The sequence below is a fragment of the Trichogramma pretiosum genome, unplaced genomic scaffold (genome assembly GCF_000599845.2).
Source record: "Trichogramma pretiosum strain Unisexual culture from Peru unplaced genomic scaffold, Tpre_2.0 scaffold27, whole genome shotgun sequence".
Classification (NCBI taxonomy): domain Eukaryota; kingdom Metazoa; phylum Arthropoda; class Insecta; order Hymenoptera; family Trichogrammatidae; genus Trichogramma; species Trichogramma pretiosum.
In genome coordinates, this window is record NW_019641694.1 from 67,184 (window position 1) to 87,475 (window position 20,292).

The 20,292-nt window shown below is 35.4% G+C and overlaps 4 protein-coding genes across 4 annotated transcripts; all 4 read right to left on the minus strand.

The window, feature by feature from the left end:
- Positions 1 to 465: 465 nt before the first annotated feature.
- LOC106648063 (protein N-terminal glutamine amidohydrolase) lies at positions 466 to 5,176 on the minus strand. Its single transcript, XM_014364724.2, has 5 exons — positions 4,269 to 5,176; positions 2,213 to 2,366; positions 1,839 to 2,109; positions 1,602 to 1,755; positions 466 to 1,522 (listed from the first exon to the last, which is right to left on the minus strand). The coding sequence occupies exons 1-5, from the start codon at positions 4,367 to 4,369 to the stop codon at positions 1,477 to 1,479; spliced, it is 726 nt and encodes a 241-aa protein (XP_014220210.1). The 5' UTR covers positions 4,370 to 5,176; the 3' UTR covers positions 466 to 1,476.
- Positions 5,177 to 5,672: 496 nt separating this feature from the next.
- LOC106660287 (DNA polymerase delta subunit 3-like) lies at positions 5,673 to 7,353 on the minus strand. Its single transcript, XM_014383217.2, has 2 exons — positions 7,100 to 7,353; positions 5,673 to 6,983 (listed from the first exon to the last, which is right to left on the minus strand). The coding sequence occupies exons 1-2, from the start codon at positions 7,154 to 7,156 to the stop codon at positions 5,673 to 5,675; spliced, it is 1,368 nt and encodes a 455-aa protein (XP_014238703.1). The 5' UTR covers positions 7,157 to 7,353.
- Positions 7,354 to 7,882: 529 nt separating this feature from the next.
- Positions 7,883 to 12,614, minus strand: LOC106648094. The gene is made up of 3 exons (XM_014364773.2): positions 8,781 to 12,614; positions 8,508 to 8,710; positions 7,883 to 8,435 (listed from the first exon to the last, which is right to left on the minus strand). Exons 1-3 carry the CDS (start codon positions 11,843 to 11,845, stop codon positions 8,059 to 8,061), a joined length of 3,645 nt encoding a protein of 1,214 aa, XP_014220259.1. The 5' UTR covers positions 11,846 to 12,614; the 3' UTR covers positions 7,883 to 8,058.
- Positions 12,615 to 13,760: 1,146 nt separating this feature from the next.
- On the minus strand, positions 13,761 to 19,255 carry LOC111693219 (glutamine synthetase 2 cytoplasmic-like). Its single transcript, XM_023462007.1, has 3 exons — positions 18,857 to 19,255; positions 15,020 to 15,216; positions 13,761 to 14,906 (listed from the first exon to the last, which is right to left on the minus strand). Exons 1-3 carry the CDS (start codon positions 18,943 to 18,945, stop codon positions 13,981 to 13,983), a joined length of 1,212 nt encoding a protein of 403 aa, XP_023317775.1. The 5' UTR covers positions 18,946 to 19,255; the 3' UTR covers positions 13,761 to 13,980.
- Between the last annotated feature and the right edge of the window lie 1,037 nt (positions 19,256 to 20,292).

Below are 20,292 nucleotides of genomic sequence, written 5' to 3' on the forward strand. Positions count from 1 at the left end.
TTTTATCATGAGTGAAAAGAGTGAAGATTTTCGGAAGGCAAAAAGTGGACGAACTTTAAGACACTGCCACGGATCGACTAAAAGAACAGTCATTCTGACAGCTTGCAACCATTCGCTTGTTGGCGATAGTAAAAATATCGAATATTTCAATGCTATAAAACCACATCGAATCTATATTTTTCTGACTTTTAAGTGGAAAATATTATGCTAATTGCTGAATGAAATCTTCAAAATATGTATAGTAATCGACAAATAACATTAAATTTAATTTAGTAGAATATGATATAAATTTCGTTGTTAAGGATAGCTAAAATTATTACAATTTTAATGCTTGATTTGTCCTTTCGTTGGTTTTGTAATATTAATTTTCGATGTTACTGAAAATCCAATGCAATAAAAACACGTTAAAATCTTATCTGGTCAATTATTTCACCAATAACTCGCCAATAAACGAATGCATTACTGTTTTTTTTATGATATTTACAAAAAGTTTGTAATTATTATATTAAGCCATTTTGTATATTTTATGTATTTACATTGAACAGGTATTAAAAAGTAGAAAGTGTAAAGTATCACAAGAATTACTGAGATAATTGTTTGATATAACATTACAATTACAACGCAAGATAATGTTCAGACAAGATAGTTGAATGTAAAAGCTTCAAAAAATTACCAATAATGTGCCACGTTTAACCAAAATTATTTCGCAAATTGCACAAATTACTCAAGCTTAAGTTTAAATATCATGAAGTTGAACGCTAAGAAAAATCTTTTTTACAATCAGTTTTAGTTTTGAAGAGATTTATAAGCGTTTTTTTCCTTTGTCAAGGAGCTTTAATTATTTTATATAATGTTTCAAGATTTTAATCCATTAATGTTGTCACAACGAGTCATTATCGACTCAATACTTATACTTAATTATCCATTTACTTATTATAAGCGCAGCTATCACATTGAATCAAACTAAGGTAATCGCAGAACATTTTTTGAGCAAACAAATTGTATTTTTGTAGAAATACGTTTTGTTTGCTTTTTGTCAGTCTTCGGTGCAATAATTATTCTTGAAATCACATTAGTATGCACCGGTTAAATTTGTATAGTTTAAAAACCAATTTTCATTTCATACTTATTGATAGTAGTTAGTATTAAAGAAGTTATATACATATATTTTGTGCGGAATGCTTTAGTGAATTATCAATTTTTATTAAAATTGAAAAATAGCTGTACTTTAATTTTTCGAGAAGTTTTGCGACTCGTTGAAAATGTAAAGCTGCATTTGATTTGAGCAATCATAAGAATTCGAAGACGACCACATAATTATGGCAGTGAAGAGAAGATTTTTTGTATCGTTTACCTTTAAGAATATTTAAAGCGTTGCAAAACCGAAAACCTCCAACTTTCCTGATGTTCTCATATAATCTTCTGCTCTCTCGTTCTAGCTCTTTCTATTTTTTATACATTTTGTTGACCTCGCTTTCACACAATTGCGCTCGACACTCCTGTGCATTTGCGTAAATTATCGCTAAAATGATAATAATGAAAGCATCAATATTTGATGAATATTTCAAAGACTAAGCAATAATAAAAAAATATTTGCATACTTGGAATTAGCTTGGGGTTGAGGAGGAGGAGCTGCATTAGTTGTAACGTTGTTTCTACTGTAAAATCGATCGAACAATTGTTTCAAAGTCATAACAGTTCCTAAACCTTGATTCGGATCCATGTCTATAAAACTATCCAAATTATCCGAACAAGCTGGAAAAAATTGTTGTTTTATAGTTTTACAAGTTGAACGTAATTTAAATGTTAATAAGTTAAAGCCTTATATCGTAACTTACTCGGTGTACAAATAGGACTATAGTCGGGAGGATTTTTAATCCAAGTCCCATCTTTTCTCTTCATATGTTGTCTATCAGAAGCAAAATGTTTGAGATAATCACTCGCAGTAACTAATCTGAACATCCTGTGCCACTCGGTCGGTAGCGCTTCATCTCTCCTAAAAGTTTCCGTTGCATATTTCCAAAAATGTGTGGGAAAAGGCAATTCGCTGTCAAGATCGTAAACCACTGCCCTTTCATCCGGAGAATAGATCAAAATCACATGGTAATCCTGAAAAACGATGAAAATGTTTGTGCATGAAAAACTACTAGATCGAAAAAGGAGACTCAAGGGTAAATGAAGTGGAGAAAAGTACAAGAAGACATCGTCGTACCCATATGACTATTTTATCCTCGTCTTTGCCAGCGCGTTGTCTCCATAAAGGTACGCTACGACCAGGATTGCTGATAAAAGCCACGTAACAGTGTTGAAGCTCCGAGCCATGCTTTGTGGCAACTTCCTGGCATAGTTTCCAAACATTTTCTTCGCTAAAAAAATATCAATATTATGCGCGTTATTCTAGCCATGACTCATAATTGCAACGTCGTAATAATATATTTTGTTGATTGTAACATTCATTTTGGAAAATTAAAAGATCATTCACAGTTGCTAGAGATTGTTGTAGATAGTAATTTTATAATCTCAAGTAGAAAAAAGCAAATCAATGACAATTAACTATGAGAAGAGGAGAATTGAGCTTTTTTATATGCGTAGAAAAATGTCCTGCGAAGAAGAAATAAGTTGTATCTAATATACAAGCCAAAGTAAAGTCTATAATATATAAACATTGAAAGATAGTGCAGTTGTATAGGTAGGGCCTATTATACTAATAAAAATACGGGCATAAATTATAAATGAGTACATAATAGCTTTGTTTCGCCTTTCGAGGGGGCGCTAACGCGATTGCGTCTAGCTATGCGAATGTATGTCACCGAATAGCTACGAGCTCGCGGCGAGCTGAAAACTCGCTGGAAAAAAGAAAACAATCGATGAAAGAACAAAATAGTAGGACTAAACGATGCGAACCTGCTCTCGTGCTCGCAGCTATTCGCTTTTCACCCTGAACGCGCTAATGTCCATTTGCGAGCCCCCCGTCGTAAAGGGCCGAATTATTATATGCGTTAACTAGCAAGTATGAACCGAAAGAGAGAGGGCGAATAAGTTCTAATGGAAACAGTAAGGTATATGCCGTAACAGTGAGCATCATCCGAGTCAGCTCATAATCTTCGAAGCTATAACATCAGCAGTTTTACGCGACAGTCGCTCCCTGCTGACTGTGACTCGAGAGCATTTATTACCCTCACATATAATAATAGTACTCCTCGCTAATGCTACATTCTCGATAAATAATCCAAACTCGCGATTGCAATGTGAGCAGTATGAGGAAGCCAGGATATTAAGAAGAAAACTTATCTAGAGGGTGGATTGAAGCATTTTTCCTTTGCTAATAATGAAAAGTAATCTATAGCCCGAGCTCATAAAGAAGAAATTTCTTTGAAAAATTTTAGATTTAATTATGCCGCGTAGCTCGATCAAAGAACTTTGTTTTTGCAGGAAAAATTCATACGCGTAAGCAAGAGCTGGAGCGGCTTTGAGATGATCTTTTCTCGCTGCACAAGATCGTCAAAATGTTACGCGCAAAAAGCACAGGTTTTTACGTCAAGGTATGAACAAAGGATTTTCTTACATCTCAGGGAATAATCGACTAATCTGTCAATTGCAGGCACGCATAGTCAAATGACAAGAATAAAATATAAAATATTTATGCTCATTGAACGACTTTACATGGCTTCTGTAGCGGACTTTGAAAATCGATAATTTCTGCATAGAAACGAATAGGAAATTGAAAAGGTAATTACGAAGTAGATAGGTATGTAGGTAGGTATGTAGGTAGGTAGGTAGGTAGGTAGGTAGGTAGGTAGGCAAGGGTAGTTGTAAATTATGATTTTAATTATTGGTGCGCACGACCTCTCGTGGCTCTCGAGCTATGATATGCAGACGCGCGCGAGTGGCTGAATGCTGCTGCAACACATGTATCGATCGGCCACGGGATCTGTCGCAGTGTATGTAGGTATATAGCGTGTATATAGGGATATATAACGCCGCGCGCGCCTGTGCCTCGCTCCTTCTCGCACTCCTTCTCCGCTGCACGAGAACGAGGCTGCTGCTGCTGCTCCGATGCTCATCCTTAGCACGCACTTTTTTGCGTCCCTGGCGCGCGCCCAACGACTACCCGACGTCTCCTCGACTATGCTCGCTCGAGACTCTCCTCGTTCTGCCTATCCTTATTCGAATTATAACGAAACTCGATTTTATGACCCGTGCCTCGTTCTAAAGGCTCGACAATAAGAAAATGAATGAATGACTGAATTATTCAGTAAGATACTCACCAGAAGCAGCTAGTGTAGATGCAGTCGGTGCGTTTGGAGAATAAGGGTATTAGGGGTTTGGTGCTGCCCCCACCCCCGCTTACTATGTTCTCCCCGGCCATGCCCTTTGTTTACAAAGTACGTTGACGCTTTGTGTTGCCTCCGACCGAGCTCGTGTTGATCGCTCTTACCCTGCGGCCTGTATATAGTGTTCCTGATCTGGTTTCCGGGCACGCACTTGCCAATTTCCACTTAAGCCACTCACACTGGCAGCCGACGTTGTCCTACTTTTGCTCTTTTGTCGTCTGCTGTCACTGGCCTTATATGCACTCGTTTATTCTCTTACAGCTCGTTCTCTGCCCCGTCGATCGCTCCTATTTTCTCGTTCAAGTTTGTCGATGCTAAAATCAATCGATTATGTCCTTCATGTCAGTTGGTCTTTCATTTGAACGAGTGGCTGTGCCGATGTTTTGCAATGCAGCGTTCCTTCAATTTTCGATGATCTAGGCTCCACTTGGAGGGAGCTTTGCTGCCGCACGAGCTAGTCAAGTTCCGAGCAATTCTCAAAGCTCTTGCTACTGCTGCACAGAGGGCTCGCTCGCAAGTACGGCACGAGCGATATGTAGGCTTGTTTACGTTTTCGAATAAACTCGAGTTTTAGTCAACGGTAACCGATTGATTTATGTATGCGCCAAAATTGAACTTGCAATGGTGTAAATTCTTGGCCGATGTATGTATGTATTCTCAGTTGTGGTCAAGCGTCTACTGACGCGTAAACTCGCGTAAGCTTCGCACAACTCGAGTTCCCCGCAAGTCGTATGCACCTATACTATGGCCACCCTATATATGTAGTAGGATACTAGGAGGTTCTGTCAAGTGCAAAAGGATGTGCGCGCGCAAATAAGTTGTGCGTTTGCGTTTAGCTTGATGCTTGGATTAGCACCAACACATGCCTACGCACTTGATTGAGCTCGCGCTTGTATGTGGAATTTTGCTAATTGCAGCACACAAAATTCTGTTTCTTCCTTTTTAATCCTTCATTGCAGCACCTCAAGCTTCGATTCGAAAAATAAAAATTTCATTAAACAAGCCCGTTTCTTGTTGAAAAAAATACCAATTTATTCTTGTAATACCCAGAGATATTATAATAATTATTAAAAAACCAGAAGTTTTAGCTTCCCAAAAGAACCAATCGGCTTTGCGATTTATTGCGAAGAGAAATATTTATTTAAACATTTATTTCAAATTTCAATACAAACAATGAAGAATAATCAAATATATTAATTATTTAATAAACTCATACAAACAATGAGAAAAATATCATTTTTACTAAAAATAACAACTTTATTTTATGCATATACTGTAATTTACAATTACCTGAGGAAAATGTAATTTTACCTCAGTGATACTTATAGTAAATGTTTTTTAACGTTTTTGAAAAAAGCTCATCAAAGATGTTTGTTTTTTAGATTTGGTGCTGGTTTCTGACGATGGTTTTTTACTTTTTTCTACATGTTTTTCTTTTTCGACTTTTTCTGAAGTCTCGTTTTCAGTCACAGCTTCATAAACATGAACTCTTTTTGTTACTAAAAATCCTTCTTCATCTTTAAAAATTTCATCTTTTGTTTTTCTCACTAGACGTTTACCATTTTCACGTTTTTCAACTGGTGGCGATGGTGATCTTTTTCTAATTGGTTCAGATGGTTCTTCCTGTACTTCTTCCATGGGTTCATCTTTGTCACTTTTATCTGATTCTTCATCGCTAGATTCTGCTATTATAATCCTTTTTCTCTTAGATGATGAATGATTGTCTTGACTGCGATCACGTTTTTTGCCACGAGAATGAACTTGTGTTGAAACTTTAGATTTACTTTTGCTTTCTGTCTTTTTAAGCTCATTAGTAGTAGGATTCTTTTCTTTTTTAGAATCAGAGTGATCTTTTACTTCTGTTTCAGTTGATAATTTTTGTTTACTACAACTTTGATCAGGCTGTTCTAGTTTTGAGGTCTTCTCTACCAACAAATTCTTTTTTTCACTTGTACTGCTAGAGTCTTTGTTTTTAACATTACCAGCTTTTGCAAATAGGTTATTGAATCCAGATTGTTTAGTCTGTACTGGTTTCTTTGTTAATTTATTAGCTTTGGTTGAATCAGTAGAAACAACTTTCTTTTCCGTATTGCCTTTTTCTTCAGATATTATTTCTGTATTTTTTATTTTTTCTTTCTCTAATATTTTCTTCTCATTTACTGCAGGCTCAATTTTTTTGACTGCTTTCGTAGGTGATACTTGTTTTGTATCAGTTTTCTTTGATTTTTCTGGAATATTATCTTTTTTATTAGCACATGATTCACCTGTTTTCACATCTTTTTTTAAGTTACCAATATAGCGCAAACTGTCAATTTCATCATCACTTCTTAAATTATTTTCATAACATTTTATAGCACTGTAATGCAAATTGTCATCACCAGAAAAAGCAAACAATTCTAAATCTTGAAATGACTTTTGTAGACTGTACAAGTGATTACAATCAACCTTTGTAAACTTCTCTTTCTCTTCCGCAAAATTTGATTCTCTTACAACCTCAACACGAATAGAATTGTCTGACAATTGTCCAATTAATAAAAAACTTGCTTCGAGAGACTGATCTTCTTTATGTTTTTTCCAATATTCTTCTAGAATAGCTTTTGCATAATTAACGTGAATTTTGAATTCGGCACTCAAAAATTTGTAAGTAATCTAAAAGAAATGGACAAAGTTTTTAAAAATAAATATTTAAATCTTAAATAACCTAACAAATGTACACTGTACAATTGGAATAATAATTGCACAAATATTATTAAATTCATTCTCACCGCTTTTTTATCTTTTAAGAATGATTCGATGGCGGTTTCATAATCGGATAAGCCCATTTCATCAAATTAGTTGCTGGAATTCAATTAAAAAAAATCTAACACGATAAATTTAGTCCAATTCAAGCGGCAAAATCAGTGGTAATCCAGCCCTGTATCGTAAACTGTATACATACAATCGTTCACAACCCTGTACCTGCCATTTGTCCAATCACGTTTCACATCAAATCGAAATTCGGAGCAGCTGACGCCTCCAAGCTCCGACCGACATGACATATTTTCCCGCGCTTTTGATACAAAGCAAATTATTCCCTTTCTTTATTGTTGCATACGATACAAATTTAGTGACAATTTTTACAAATTATGCGTATTTAATAATACCCTTGGGATATTTAATTAATCGTCAAAATTTTATTTCGTTATCGCTTAAAGAGATTTGGGGAGTTGAGAAACAAAATCCAAGGTATCAATTAAACAAAAATTATTTATGTATAATCCAACATTTTATACAAAAATCATATTAATAAAACAGAAAATTATATCGAAAATGAATATAAACGATTTCCTAAAGAAGACATTTTGTGTAACAATCAAAATTATTTTAAAACAATAACAGTAAAGAAATACAGAATTTCTTGTAGTATTGCATTGAACTTAATAATTATCAAATAAAACTTTATCTTATTGTAAAATGCAGATTAGCATTGGGTTTTTAATTTATATAAATAACGCTGTTGTTATAAAAATTCTTTAAATAATTATCAAGATAATTAAAATAATTAAAGAAATTCATGAATATATGAAAAATTCATGTTACATATGAGCATTATTTACACTTTTTATCAATAATTGACACAATATCTTCACTGCAGTAACATTAAATTAGTTGGCACATAAAAATATAATATTTTATTTTGTATTGATTTCTTGTTCGCTTAAGGTCCCTTTTTCGTTTTACAATATTACTTTTCTTCTATATTCTTTAAAATTTCAACACTTTCTGCACAATACTGTTTAAACATTCTTAAATGAAGCTTGGTAACTGCTTTAGTCATATTTTGAGACAAATCAATTGGTTCTTGAATGCACATGGGTGAATCAAAGCGAAAAATTTCTGTGTCTTCTTCTTTGCTTTTTGTTTTGTAATTATTCATTTCTTCAGGTAGTTCATCTATTTCAGAAAAGTCACTTTTTTTCATAGTTTTACCCAAATATGGACAAGCAACGTTTGATATGTAGTCAAATTTACTATAAAATTCAAAAAATCCTACAAGTAGATCCTTAATTGGAATTTTTGGATTGTCTACAGAAATATTTGTAAAAACACCCGTTTCCCAGCCTGAAAAAAATTTATATTTGATTGTAATACTTGAAAAATATTTACATAATTTAGCATTGAAAAAATGCCTACCAGCCACAAGTTTTGAAGAATTTTCAAGCTGAATTAAGTCCCATACACTAGGCAGAATTTTTTGAGTTTGTAAATAAAATATTACTAGCCACGATAGAGCAAATGTGGTGATACCATATCTTCCTGCAGTTTTACAAAGAATACTCCACTTTTTCAGATATAAAATCATTTTTCTGCATGGTTCACAAGCTTTGACAAATACACTGAAAAAAAAATTCTTATTAACATCAAATATTGAATCATTGAAATTTTTCATTTAAAGATTTTTATTACCTAAGTATTTTAGATTTTTCAACACTAAGTCCATTTATGAATGAAAGATCACAATTCAAACTTGTGGATCTGTGTCGCAATCTTATAATAGGTACCCTAGCTTTCAAAATAATTTCTTCTATTGCCCAAAGATCTTGATGTTTATGAAAACATTCTTGAACGATTTTAATTTGTTCTACACATTCATCCACTGATATCAACTGATCTGACTGATTTTCGCAATCTAGATATACATCCAAATCACTTCCTGGAAAACTCAAGTATGAAATTCTGGATCCAAATAGATGTGCTTTAGCATTAGGATATTTGGATTTCACCACCAATTCTATTGACTTTAGTATCATATTCTCTATGTGTTTTTCTGCACTCAAAACTTCATCTGATTGCTTAATGAACTCATTGATAGACTGATTTACTGAATTTAATAAACTTTTTGCATCATTGTTCATTTCAGGTACAGTAAAATCTCTTGATTTTAATATGTACTTATGTGAATATCTATTACAATGATAATAATGATGATCTGATTTTGCATACCAATAGCTGGCACAAATGATACAGCAATCAAAAGACAAGGACTGATTTTTGAGTATCTTTCTTTCAACTTCTTTTATATGCAATGAACTTTCTAAATGCCTAGCATAATCAACATCAAATTCAAATTGTGCGCAACAAATATTACAAAAATATTTATCGATATAATACCAAAGATTTTGAAATATATTATCAAATATATTGAATATTTCATCCGATGATTCCTTCCAAGTTTCACAGTTGACATTATGCGATTCCGACTGCATATGATTACGAATATCATCATCTTGGTCTTGAATTAAAATACCACAAGCAAGACATTTGATGAATTTATCAGAATACTCATACATATATGACTTAGCTAATTTCAAATCGCTGAATTGATCAGGATAGTCTTCAAAATCTTCATCATTTTCTTCCATTTCTTGCAAATTTTTTTCATGATCATCAGAACGCAAATGTTCATAGAGACATTGTAAGCTGCTCGAAACCTCAATACCACATGGAATACATCCTCTTTTTTGTTCATATGGGTATGTTAAATTTAATCCTAATTTTAATCTTGAAATTAATTCTTTATTAACTTTAAAAATACTTCCATCACCTGTTTCACCACATAGTTTGACATATCTTGAATTAAATTTCATTAAATTTTTGGATCGGTTTACTGCAGTTGTATAGCGTTTCACTTGATGAGATTTTTCACTTTGTTCAGTTTTATTATCCAATTTCGTATCTATTGAATGGCATAGAAGAAGATGATTTGATAGCGTTGCATCATTTGTACAGATAGTCTGGCAATGAGGGCAGCCAAAATTAATTTTTTCATTGTTTTGCTGAATGTTGTTTCCATATGTTCTTTGTCTCGGTAAATTTCCATGGTATTGATAAAAATGATCTAGTAAATTTTTATCATTAAAAAAATTCATTTCACAACGTTGACAATGAAAAATGATTTTTTTGTAAGAATCACAATTTACATTGCAGTAATAGTTTTGTGATTTGATTTTATGATCATTTGATTCCAAATGTTGAACCATCTGATAATCATGATTGGTATGATAATTACAAACTGGACAATTATAATTAATCTGGTGAACAATATTATAGTTATTTACAGCAGTTAAGTGTTTTTGAGCTTCATTAGTTTCATGCATCAAGTGTTGTTCTTGAAAAATATGATTTATAGCAAAATTAACATTAACTAAAAGAACCTGACATTTTAAACATTTTATACCTTCAAAATCAGAATCTATTTTAAATTGAATATATTTGTCATTCATCAATAAGTTAATCGAATACATTTTAGACTTATGTACATTATCATAATAGTTATGAATATAAAGTGAATTTTCACTTGTGAAACTCATATTGCATAAAAAACAAAAATAAGCAATGTCATTAACGTTTGATTGGACAATTTGTGGATATTGTTCTAAAGAATGATTTGTATTAAACATTTCATGTTGGTTCATACTAGAATTCATAAAGTTATTTTGCATTGCCACTGAATAATCATTATAATACATATTGCAACAATAGTACGCGTCATAAATACTGTTTGTATTAGGAATCATAGGAATATTTGGTGGCATTAAAGAATTTGTATACATAATATTCAATAATGTAGCATTATTGATAGACATAAGGTTCATCGAAGTTGTCATATCTAAACAAGTCAAAATAGCAAATCGTTTTTGATGAATTATGTCTTTTAAATGTCCATGGAGTTCTTCTTCATTATTCATAACATAATTGCAAATTGAACAATGTATACGCTTAGAATCTTCAATAATATCAAAAAGTATAATATCTGTAATATTAGGATTTCTTTGGCTCAAATGAAACATTCTATGATACAGAAGTGCTGCATCTGATTTCAATATATTCTGACAAATACTGCATATAATTGACGAGTTAGATAAATGTTTTGCATCAGAATTTAAAAACTTTTCATTTATCTCATTTTGACTTTCTTTAAAATTATGATTAAATACAGTCTTTTTGACATTTTGATGTTGTGTAAGAATTTTAGTCCCACAGCTTTTAGTTTGTTCATAACTAGTAAAACTTTCTGAATTTCTGAGTGAACAGCTTTGATTTGTAATGTTAACAGGACTTGTACTAGCTCCATTAAAAATGTTGTTTTCTTTCTTTTTACATTTATCAACTGAATTAATAAAATCGTATTCTTCGTTAACTAGTGCTAATTGCTTAAGTTTTGCCATGTGTCTTTTACCATTAATATGTGTGATAACATGACCAATTTTATTAACTTGACATGAACAAAGAGTACACTTGTACTGTTTAGTTTTATCTAGTACCATTCCATTACTTATGATTTCAAAATTTACTTGTTCGTCTAATGGCAAATCATCCGGCAAAGGCCATGTCTTCACTAACTCAAGATGTTTTTCAGAAGCAATATGATTGGATATGAATTTCTGGCTAGTATTTTCTACGTCGCAAACAGTGCAGAAAAAGTTATTTTGCCTTTTGGTAATAAAATTCTTTACAAATGTAGAATGCATTGTTAATTAGATAAGAAATGCCATACAAATACAAATATTGTCAATTTCTATAGGAACTTTGTAGTAAAATTAATAATTCTATACTCTTTGTTGATGATATATAAATTTTTTCATAAACTTATCAACTTAATAATAGAGAGCTTTTGAAATGTTATTTACAAAATGCGATGCTTACATTAAGTAAAATTAAGATACACAATACGTTTATACACGATGAGGTTATGTCATAAACTGAAATGACTTATCAATGTCATAGGAACTTTAAAAAGTAATTGAAATTAACGTTATTGAACTAATGACGATAATAGCTATAGAGGGATTTGATGTATCACATTGATTTCTAGCCGCCGTCGAATATGACATCGAAATGCATATCTCTACTCGTTCATACCGGCTGTCAAGGAGCACGCTACTTTATGGTAATTTAGCTGGAACGAGTAACACGATGCCATTTCTCTTTGTTCACTTAGCGCGAGATCACTGCTTCTGCCTGCCTCACAGAACTGTCTTTGTTTAACAACGACACACTGAACATATGCCTATTTATTACTTGGCCGCTTCCTCGGCAGTCCGTTGCTCTTGACTCGTTTCCACGTTTTTTTTCGTCCCGCCTCACATCTGCCCACAACACAGAACTTGACAAGTAGCAACTTGTTTAAAATGAGTTGATTTTCAACCAAAATTCTGCTTCGTTGGTTTTCATACTGTAAACTGCAGCGTGCACTATTAACGTGGTCACAAGATACCTATATATAACAGCTCCTTTGAGTACTCGCCTCAAATTGACACTTTTAATAGACCTTTTTTATCATTTGTCACGAAGACGTCATTTTACTGACAATACTCTGTGAAAACTTGAAGGAAAGGATTGCTTTTCACGCATCATCGGTACCACGAAATATGGTAAGAGATTTTTTTACTTATCAAGAATATTCGAGGGCAAAATGATGCTTTTTGCCATTGTTCTTGATTATTTATAATTAATTTGAATTAAGTAAAGTGACCATTGCATTGACGTGTATCAGCTCAAGTCTATTCGCTTTAAAATATTTAAATTCTCCTTCTCGGGATATATCATACATGCCGAGAAGGGAGCCAGTAAATTTAAATTAAAAAAGTCCATTCGAACTAAGGGATGGAATAACGAACTACGATAATTAGTTTTTGTTAAAAATTTATTTTATATATTTTCATTTTTATATCGTTGTCCTAACTAATGATTGCAAAGTAGAATTTATCAAATTTTAATAATCATCATAGAGATAATCGTTACCGATCGACAGTAGATCATTTTTCATTGTACAATTACTAAAAATGTATAAATAGTTCTCTATAAACACCAATAAACTTTAGGTAAGAGTGGAAAAATTTCCTTTTTACATTACATTCGAATTACTCACTATTTTATGTAAAAATAACTAATCTAATACGTTTAAATCTACTATATATTTCACAATCGTATAAAAATCAATGCTCTTAATATATGCAGAAATTTCGTTCAACCTACCTATTCAGAATTTCTACTTAGTTAATGTTAAGAATAAAGTTAAATTTTGTGATGCTCGACGAATTGCACACATAAATTGCACACATACATGAATTTTGTCACATCAGATGTACACATATAAAAGTCAGATTTAGGCGAACTTGGATCAGCCCTTGTTTTGGTATCTATCCGATTAAAAGTCACTCAAACGTTCTCGATATCAATGAAAATGTTCCGATTCGCGTGTACGTCGATCGTTAGCGCTCAACAAAATATATTAGGTACAGTCGATATACAATAAAAGCCGTAAATAATGGTCTCATGACGTATTACCTTTACCTCTTGATAAGTAACGCATGTATTCCATAGAAATACGATCCAGCTGTGGGCGCGTACGATAAGATTTATTGTGTTTTTTGTTTTGTTTCGTTTTGTTTTGGCAGCTGCTTGGAGGGAACGAGCGGAATGTTTGATATCGATGGAGAAAAGCTCGCACGACTCGTGTACGCGCCGATCGATGTCGATTACAAGTGTTTCAAAAGTCCCTGAGGCAGCTGCAGCTTCGAGTCGTTTTATCAGGTCGAGGGCCGGCTTCGGTGGGCTGCGGGCGTCCTTCGTCTCCTCTCCTCGAAACGTCTCTCGCGTAAATTTACTCGTTGAGCACACAGGTGCGCACGAGGGCATTGGTGACCGAGTAGGGATCGCAGTTGCTGCTCGGTCGGCGGTCCTCGAGGTAGCCCTTGTTCTGCTCGGCGACTCCTCTCGGGATGCGGATGCTCACCGCCCGGTTGGCCACGCCCGAGCTGAAGTCGTGGATGCTGCTGGTCTCGCACTTGCCGGTCAGACGGCGCTCGTTGTCCTTGCCCTCCCTCGGGTCGTAGGCCTTGATGTGCTTCTCGTGGCGCTTGCTCAGCTTCTCGATGGCGCGCCTGATCTCCTCGATGCCGTTCTCCTCGCGCATGGCCTTGGTCGAGAAGTTGCAGTGGGCCCCGGCGCCGTTCCAGTGTCCCGGCATGGGCTTGGGGTCGAGGGTCACCACGACGCCGAACTCCTCGCCCAGTCGGTGCAGGATGAAGCGCGAGATCCAGAGGTCGTCGCTGGCCTTGAGGCCCAGGCTGGGCCCGACCTGGTACTCCCACTGGCTGGGCATCACCTCGGCGTTGGTCCCGGAGATGTCGACGCCGGCGTACAGGCAGGCTCGGTAGTGAGCCTCGACGATCTCGCGGCCGATCACTCGGTCGGCGCCGACGCCGCAGTAGTAGGGCCCCTGGGGTCCGGGGAAGCCGTTCTTCGGCCAGCCGAGGGGTCGGCCGTCCATGTCGAGGAACGTGTACTCTTGCTCGATGCCGAACCACGGGTCGTGGCTCTTGACCATCTCCATCGCCTCGGCGGCGGCTGCTCGCTTGTTCGACTTGGTCGGGGTCATGTCCGAGTAGTACGTGTCGCACAGTACGAGGATGTTGTTGTTGCGCCTGAACGGGTCCTTGTAGATGGCCTGAGGCTTCAGGAATATGTCGCTGTTCTCGCCCTCGGCTTGATACGTCGAGCTGCCGTCGTACTGCCACTTGGGAAGTTCTAAAATGGGATAACCCGAATTACGATCGATCCTCTAATCGCTCCATTCAAGTGCCAAGTGTGAATCATTGCTTGCAATTATATTTATAGCGGCGTCGCTAAACGAGCCTTACCTTCGGGGTTTTTAGGGACAAAGTCGAGCGTCCTGGATTTACTCCTCAGACCCTCGCCGGTGCCATCGATCCATACGTACTTGGCTTGAATTTTATTCTCTGGCTGGGGCAGGTTAAAGTACCTGTTCAGCAGGGTTTTGTCGATAGCTGCATTTGGCGAGTCCTCCAGCATGGCCTTTGACACGGTGCCAGTTGTGCTGAAATTTACATTTACATTTCATTTTCGTTTTTTTTTAACGTTCGCTTTTATAATTTGACCTATATTGATTATTTAATTTGATTTTCTGCAACTTAGGATTTTGTAAATAACAAAATACTTTATGAAAATTAATTTGCAAATTTTTAATGCAATGTAAAATAAATCGAAAAAAAATTGGAAAAAATAAATTAGAATTAGATGAATCACATTGAGAAGTATACAACTCTCACGATATTCAAACTCAAAATTTGCATTCGTGTGATTTGACTTCCATTTTTAAAAACAGCAGTAAAATTTAGTCAATGGTAGCGCACGTGTTCTTACATCAGGCGACTTGCTTTTAAATATAAACGGGTTTTTCAAACATGAAATATTTCCGATAACTCAATAGTGTTATTTATTCTCATTCAATCGAAAAAATCAAAATTCACAATGTAAATAAACTATTATAAGAAAAGATGAATCATTCTTTTTAATTTTTTCATGACAAACACAGCACTTGACTCGTTTAAGAATACATAAATGGTGAAATCTTTCAATCGCGTACGTGAAGAATTGAAATTCAAAAAATCAATAAGAACCGTTGAAATATGATGTAAGGGTTTAAGATAAAAACATGATGCCACAGGAAAATTTCACGTGAGTCCCAAAAACTTTCCATAAACAAATCACTTTGTGATAATTCAAAATATCAAATATTAAAATTTTGCCCTAACGTCGTTAAATTTCTTGCGTCATGATTTCACAATGTATTTATGTATCGATTTTAGCAAATCATTCAACACGTGCGCATGAATGTATTTAGTACCGTCAAAAATTTGTTTCGTTTTTAATGTTAATCCAAAGACTCAGAAATAGGGTCCGAACAATGCCATAACGTTTATTGTTTATGTGAAATAGAACCATTATTTATTTTCAGGAGATTTTAGTAATGAATATTCAGCACGTAAAAAGCTGATGATGAATAATTTGTTAAAAGTCTATAATAGGTAGCGTTATACGTTGAAAAACAAAGTTTTTATTTAAATAACTTCTAATTTTACTCGATCATAAATTTTGTTCAATAATATGTTCCGTGGTTTATTGTTACTATGCAGCTGAGGCATATCAATAAATAATCGAAATCCCGTCATCGCCGATTATAACAAAAATGTAAATACATTTCAGCATAGGGATCATCAAGTTATCAAATGATATAAATAAATGTTTTAAACAAAAGAGAGTTGATCCTTAATAAATTGTTTAAAAAAATAAAAGTGTAACCAGTTAAATCTAACTTTAATCATATGTTTCAGTTCATATCAATTTGACTCTTAAGCATCACGCGATTGATAAACATATTTTTCGTGCATTTCAATTAAGAATCGGTCGATAATAAACTGACAAACAAAAAATCATTTAATTGATGTATTTTTTCAATCGGACTCTTACTATCTTCTTTGTTATAGGAAGTACTGGCGTCAGTTACTTCATATCACAGCGTAGGGCGTTGATGCGTTGACGTTCAGAATGCAGTGATGCAGGGGGTCATTGGACAAATCATAAAACTTATCGCAATTTCAATTAATGCGTAAAACCAAAGTTGTAAATGCAGTCAGCTATGTATTTTAAAATCATACATATTTTATTGAAAAAAATTAAACGATCCATAGCTAAACTAAAATGGAAAAAATGGAAGAATTTTTCGTCGAAACTCAAACGCGATTGTTGAATGAGAAAAGTCGTAAAAAAAGAAGCCTGACAATCCTCTTTCTTTGCTCAATTAAGTACCGCTCTTAAATATAATCATTTGAATTTTTGCATATGAAGTCGATTTGGAGTGCAGCAGATGCACAAACACGAAATTCAAACTAAATACAATTTAATGCATTGTTTTACTCGACAGAAAGAAAAACGAAAGAACAACGAATGTATCATATGGTTTGCTGGTCAACACGATCTGTTCACGTGAACATTCAAACGAGTAACTTTCCGCCTGTGGGCGAGTCCGTGTTGAACGCGAGAGAAACGAGACTGTTCGCTTTATAAACTCATGACCCTGTGCGCTTTTTTCGTTTATTTCTTTTTTCCCGTCACGTGTCGAAAAAACGCCTTTTCTTATTGTTTTGTGCATATTAGCCAAGAAAGCTCGCAAAAAGAATTCATAGATAAATACTTTAAGTACTGAATGCAATTTTGATTCGTCAATTTTTAATAAAAATAGTTATAAATAATTTTCTGAAATTTTAAGTACAATTTTATTTTTGAATAACATTTGAAACCCTGACTTTTTTAAAATTACTGATTCAAACACAAAAAAATCTTATTTTCATGCGATTGTTTGAAGAATGCAAATGAGATAGTAAGTGGATAATTTTCTGCGCGTACGATAAAAAAATTAAAATAATAAAAGAATTAAAATAATATTAATGTGTAATGTTATTTTAAAATATCATAAGAACTTATTGTTGAGAGCTTCGAAAACTTAAACGAGGTGTAAACGTATTGGCTTCAACAATATGTATGTATGTATATTATTTGACCTTCCACAGCGGAACGTAACACAAATTTACTTAACTTCGTTCGTAAAGTCCTTTTAATGATACAAACAATGTAGTATAGCCAAAAGAATTCAAGAGAATACCAACGGACAAATTGAATACTCATGTATGATCGATCTAAGTTAATTTAAACGCCGAGTAAAATGTCTCTTACTTTTATTAACGAACATGCTTTTTGAAACTTTGTTTGTACTCTCAAAAATCATCAAAATAAATCTTGATATTGCTTGATTTTTTTAATTAAAAAAAAAAAAGATTGAGCTCATTGAAAAAACTAGAGCAGATAAAAAGTATAGGTAATTAGTGAGATAACGTTAATTTTTAATATAATTCATCTGTTCGGTATAATTTAATCGGTCTAATTCGGTCTAATTATTTTAATCAATAAAATTCAGTGATAAAAGGTGTTATTAAAAAGGAAGTTTGAGATTTTTTTTATAAATCGAAAAATATTTTCACGAAAATTCGCTGGTCATTTATCGAAAATCTGTCAAGGTAGAGTCCGTTATCTGTCAGATTAAATTGCTGCTGCTCATATGTCACATTATCGGGGTTAAAATTGAAAGTATCGAAAACAACATCTGAGGGCAATTTTTCCGTTGCTTGATAAAAAGTCTGCATGCAGCAGCGAGCGAGATGAGTTCTATATTTAAATTTTTGCAACGTAGAATGAGGATTATCAAGTCGGGCAGTTGTGCGCTCGAGCGAGAGCACGATAAGAGAGGTGCGTGTCGAAAGTTTGCAACTTTTAGTGAGATCGTTGGCGTGAAAGCAAAAGTGAACGCGTACAAAGTCTCGAGCTTATTGCGTATCTTGTTTCGGTCCAATCAATAGCCCGTTTGGCGCGCGGACGAGTTTTTCCTCTACTCAATTTATACTGGTTTTAAATCGTTAGACCAATCGCTAGTCGAAATTTCGTTCCTTAGCGAAAAATGATATTTTATGCAAGCCGATCGATCGATCGACGAAGCTTCGAATCGACCGAGCAAAAGTAAAGACAACGAGGGAGAAAAGTAAGGCTCGGGGCGCTTCGCGGATGTTGCCGATGCCGGGGCCATCAACCCTCGCGAGAAATGAAAATGTTGAAAATTGGCTTACCTGAAGCAGCGTCCGAATTTGACGAGTTGTCCATTGCGGCCAGCCAAAATGCCAGTCTCGCAGACTTTCACGAGCACCTTGAAACTCATGATCGACGAAGTTTTGGAGTCGTACGGTGAGGTAGGTAGGCTGCCGAGCCGAAGAGTAAAAGTTGGCTGTTTGTATACACGAGCGGAGAGACAGGCCGCGCACGAGTGAGGCTGAGAAGCGAGAATTCGGTGCGAGTATCGAGCCAGCCGCGCCGCCTATTCGCTGCGAGGTTTTCAGCCGCGAACGTCTGTATGATCGGGTGCGGACTCTCGCTGGCTGCTTTTATATGAGGCAGTCATAAAGGCGCGCGCGCGACTCTCTGTCTTTTTCGGCCAGTCAGTCGCTGCTGCTGCTGCTGCTGCTCGGCCCAAGCGATAACGAAATATCAATCTGTCACTCCTTAGCGCGGCGTCTTTCTTTCTTTCGTTTTTTACTTCCAAAAGCGACGCGCGATCGTCCCGCCAGCTTCTCCGATTTTCATTCTTTCATCGACGCACGCACCGATGTATATAAGCTCTCCTTCGAGACGTTGTTATTGTTGTGCTATTGGTAGGTACGGCTTATATTCCGTGGCGAAAAGTCGCGCGGCGTGCAGGCGCCAGCGAGCCAACAACTGCGTCTTGCCGAGAGAACGAGCTTGGCCCCGCTTAGTTTTGCTGCTTTTTATTTTGACGCGCACATCCAGAGGCGAGCCACGGCTCACCAAACTTAGAGAGAAAGGCTCGAGCGCTGAATTTCGCTGCCCACACTTTGTAGCTGTCTTCTTTCTTCGTACGGTCAAATGCTTCTCCGCTGCGAGCTTTATTTATATACGCCCGAGTTGGAGCGCGCCGTGTGCTTCTTTGCTGCACGAACGAACGAATAATTGTCCTCGACTGCTACGCTCTCGGAACTGCAGGCATTCTGTAAATACGGAGAGGCGAGGAACGCTCGACTCCCAAAAGAAAAACCAAACGTAAACTCTGCGTGCCTCGCGGGCGCGATATCACGCAGGCGCGACGTCGCCGAGCTTCAAAAGTGCATAATCAACGCCGGCTGCCGAGTCGAAAGGTCGATTAAAGCTCGTTCCTACATTCGATTGTTGTAGTGAAAACTCGCTAAAATTTTATTTGCCAAAACTCACAACATCTTCATTGCCTAAAAAACCTTAAATCAGTCATGAAATTTAAAGGGACTGATATTGCATTTTTTAGTGTCATTTTTACATGAAATTTTCGTTAAAAATGTATCAGTACTGATTTAATTTTCTCATCCATGATTAAAGCCACCACTAGATGGCGAGTACCTTCGTGAATTAATCTACAAGTGGTAAAGTAAATGTAATTCTATAAGTAAAGCACGGTTTTAGGAAAATTTTATGAATATCATAAATTGCTTGTTTTAAAATTAAATTTCAAGCCATCAGT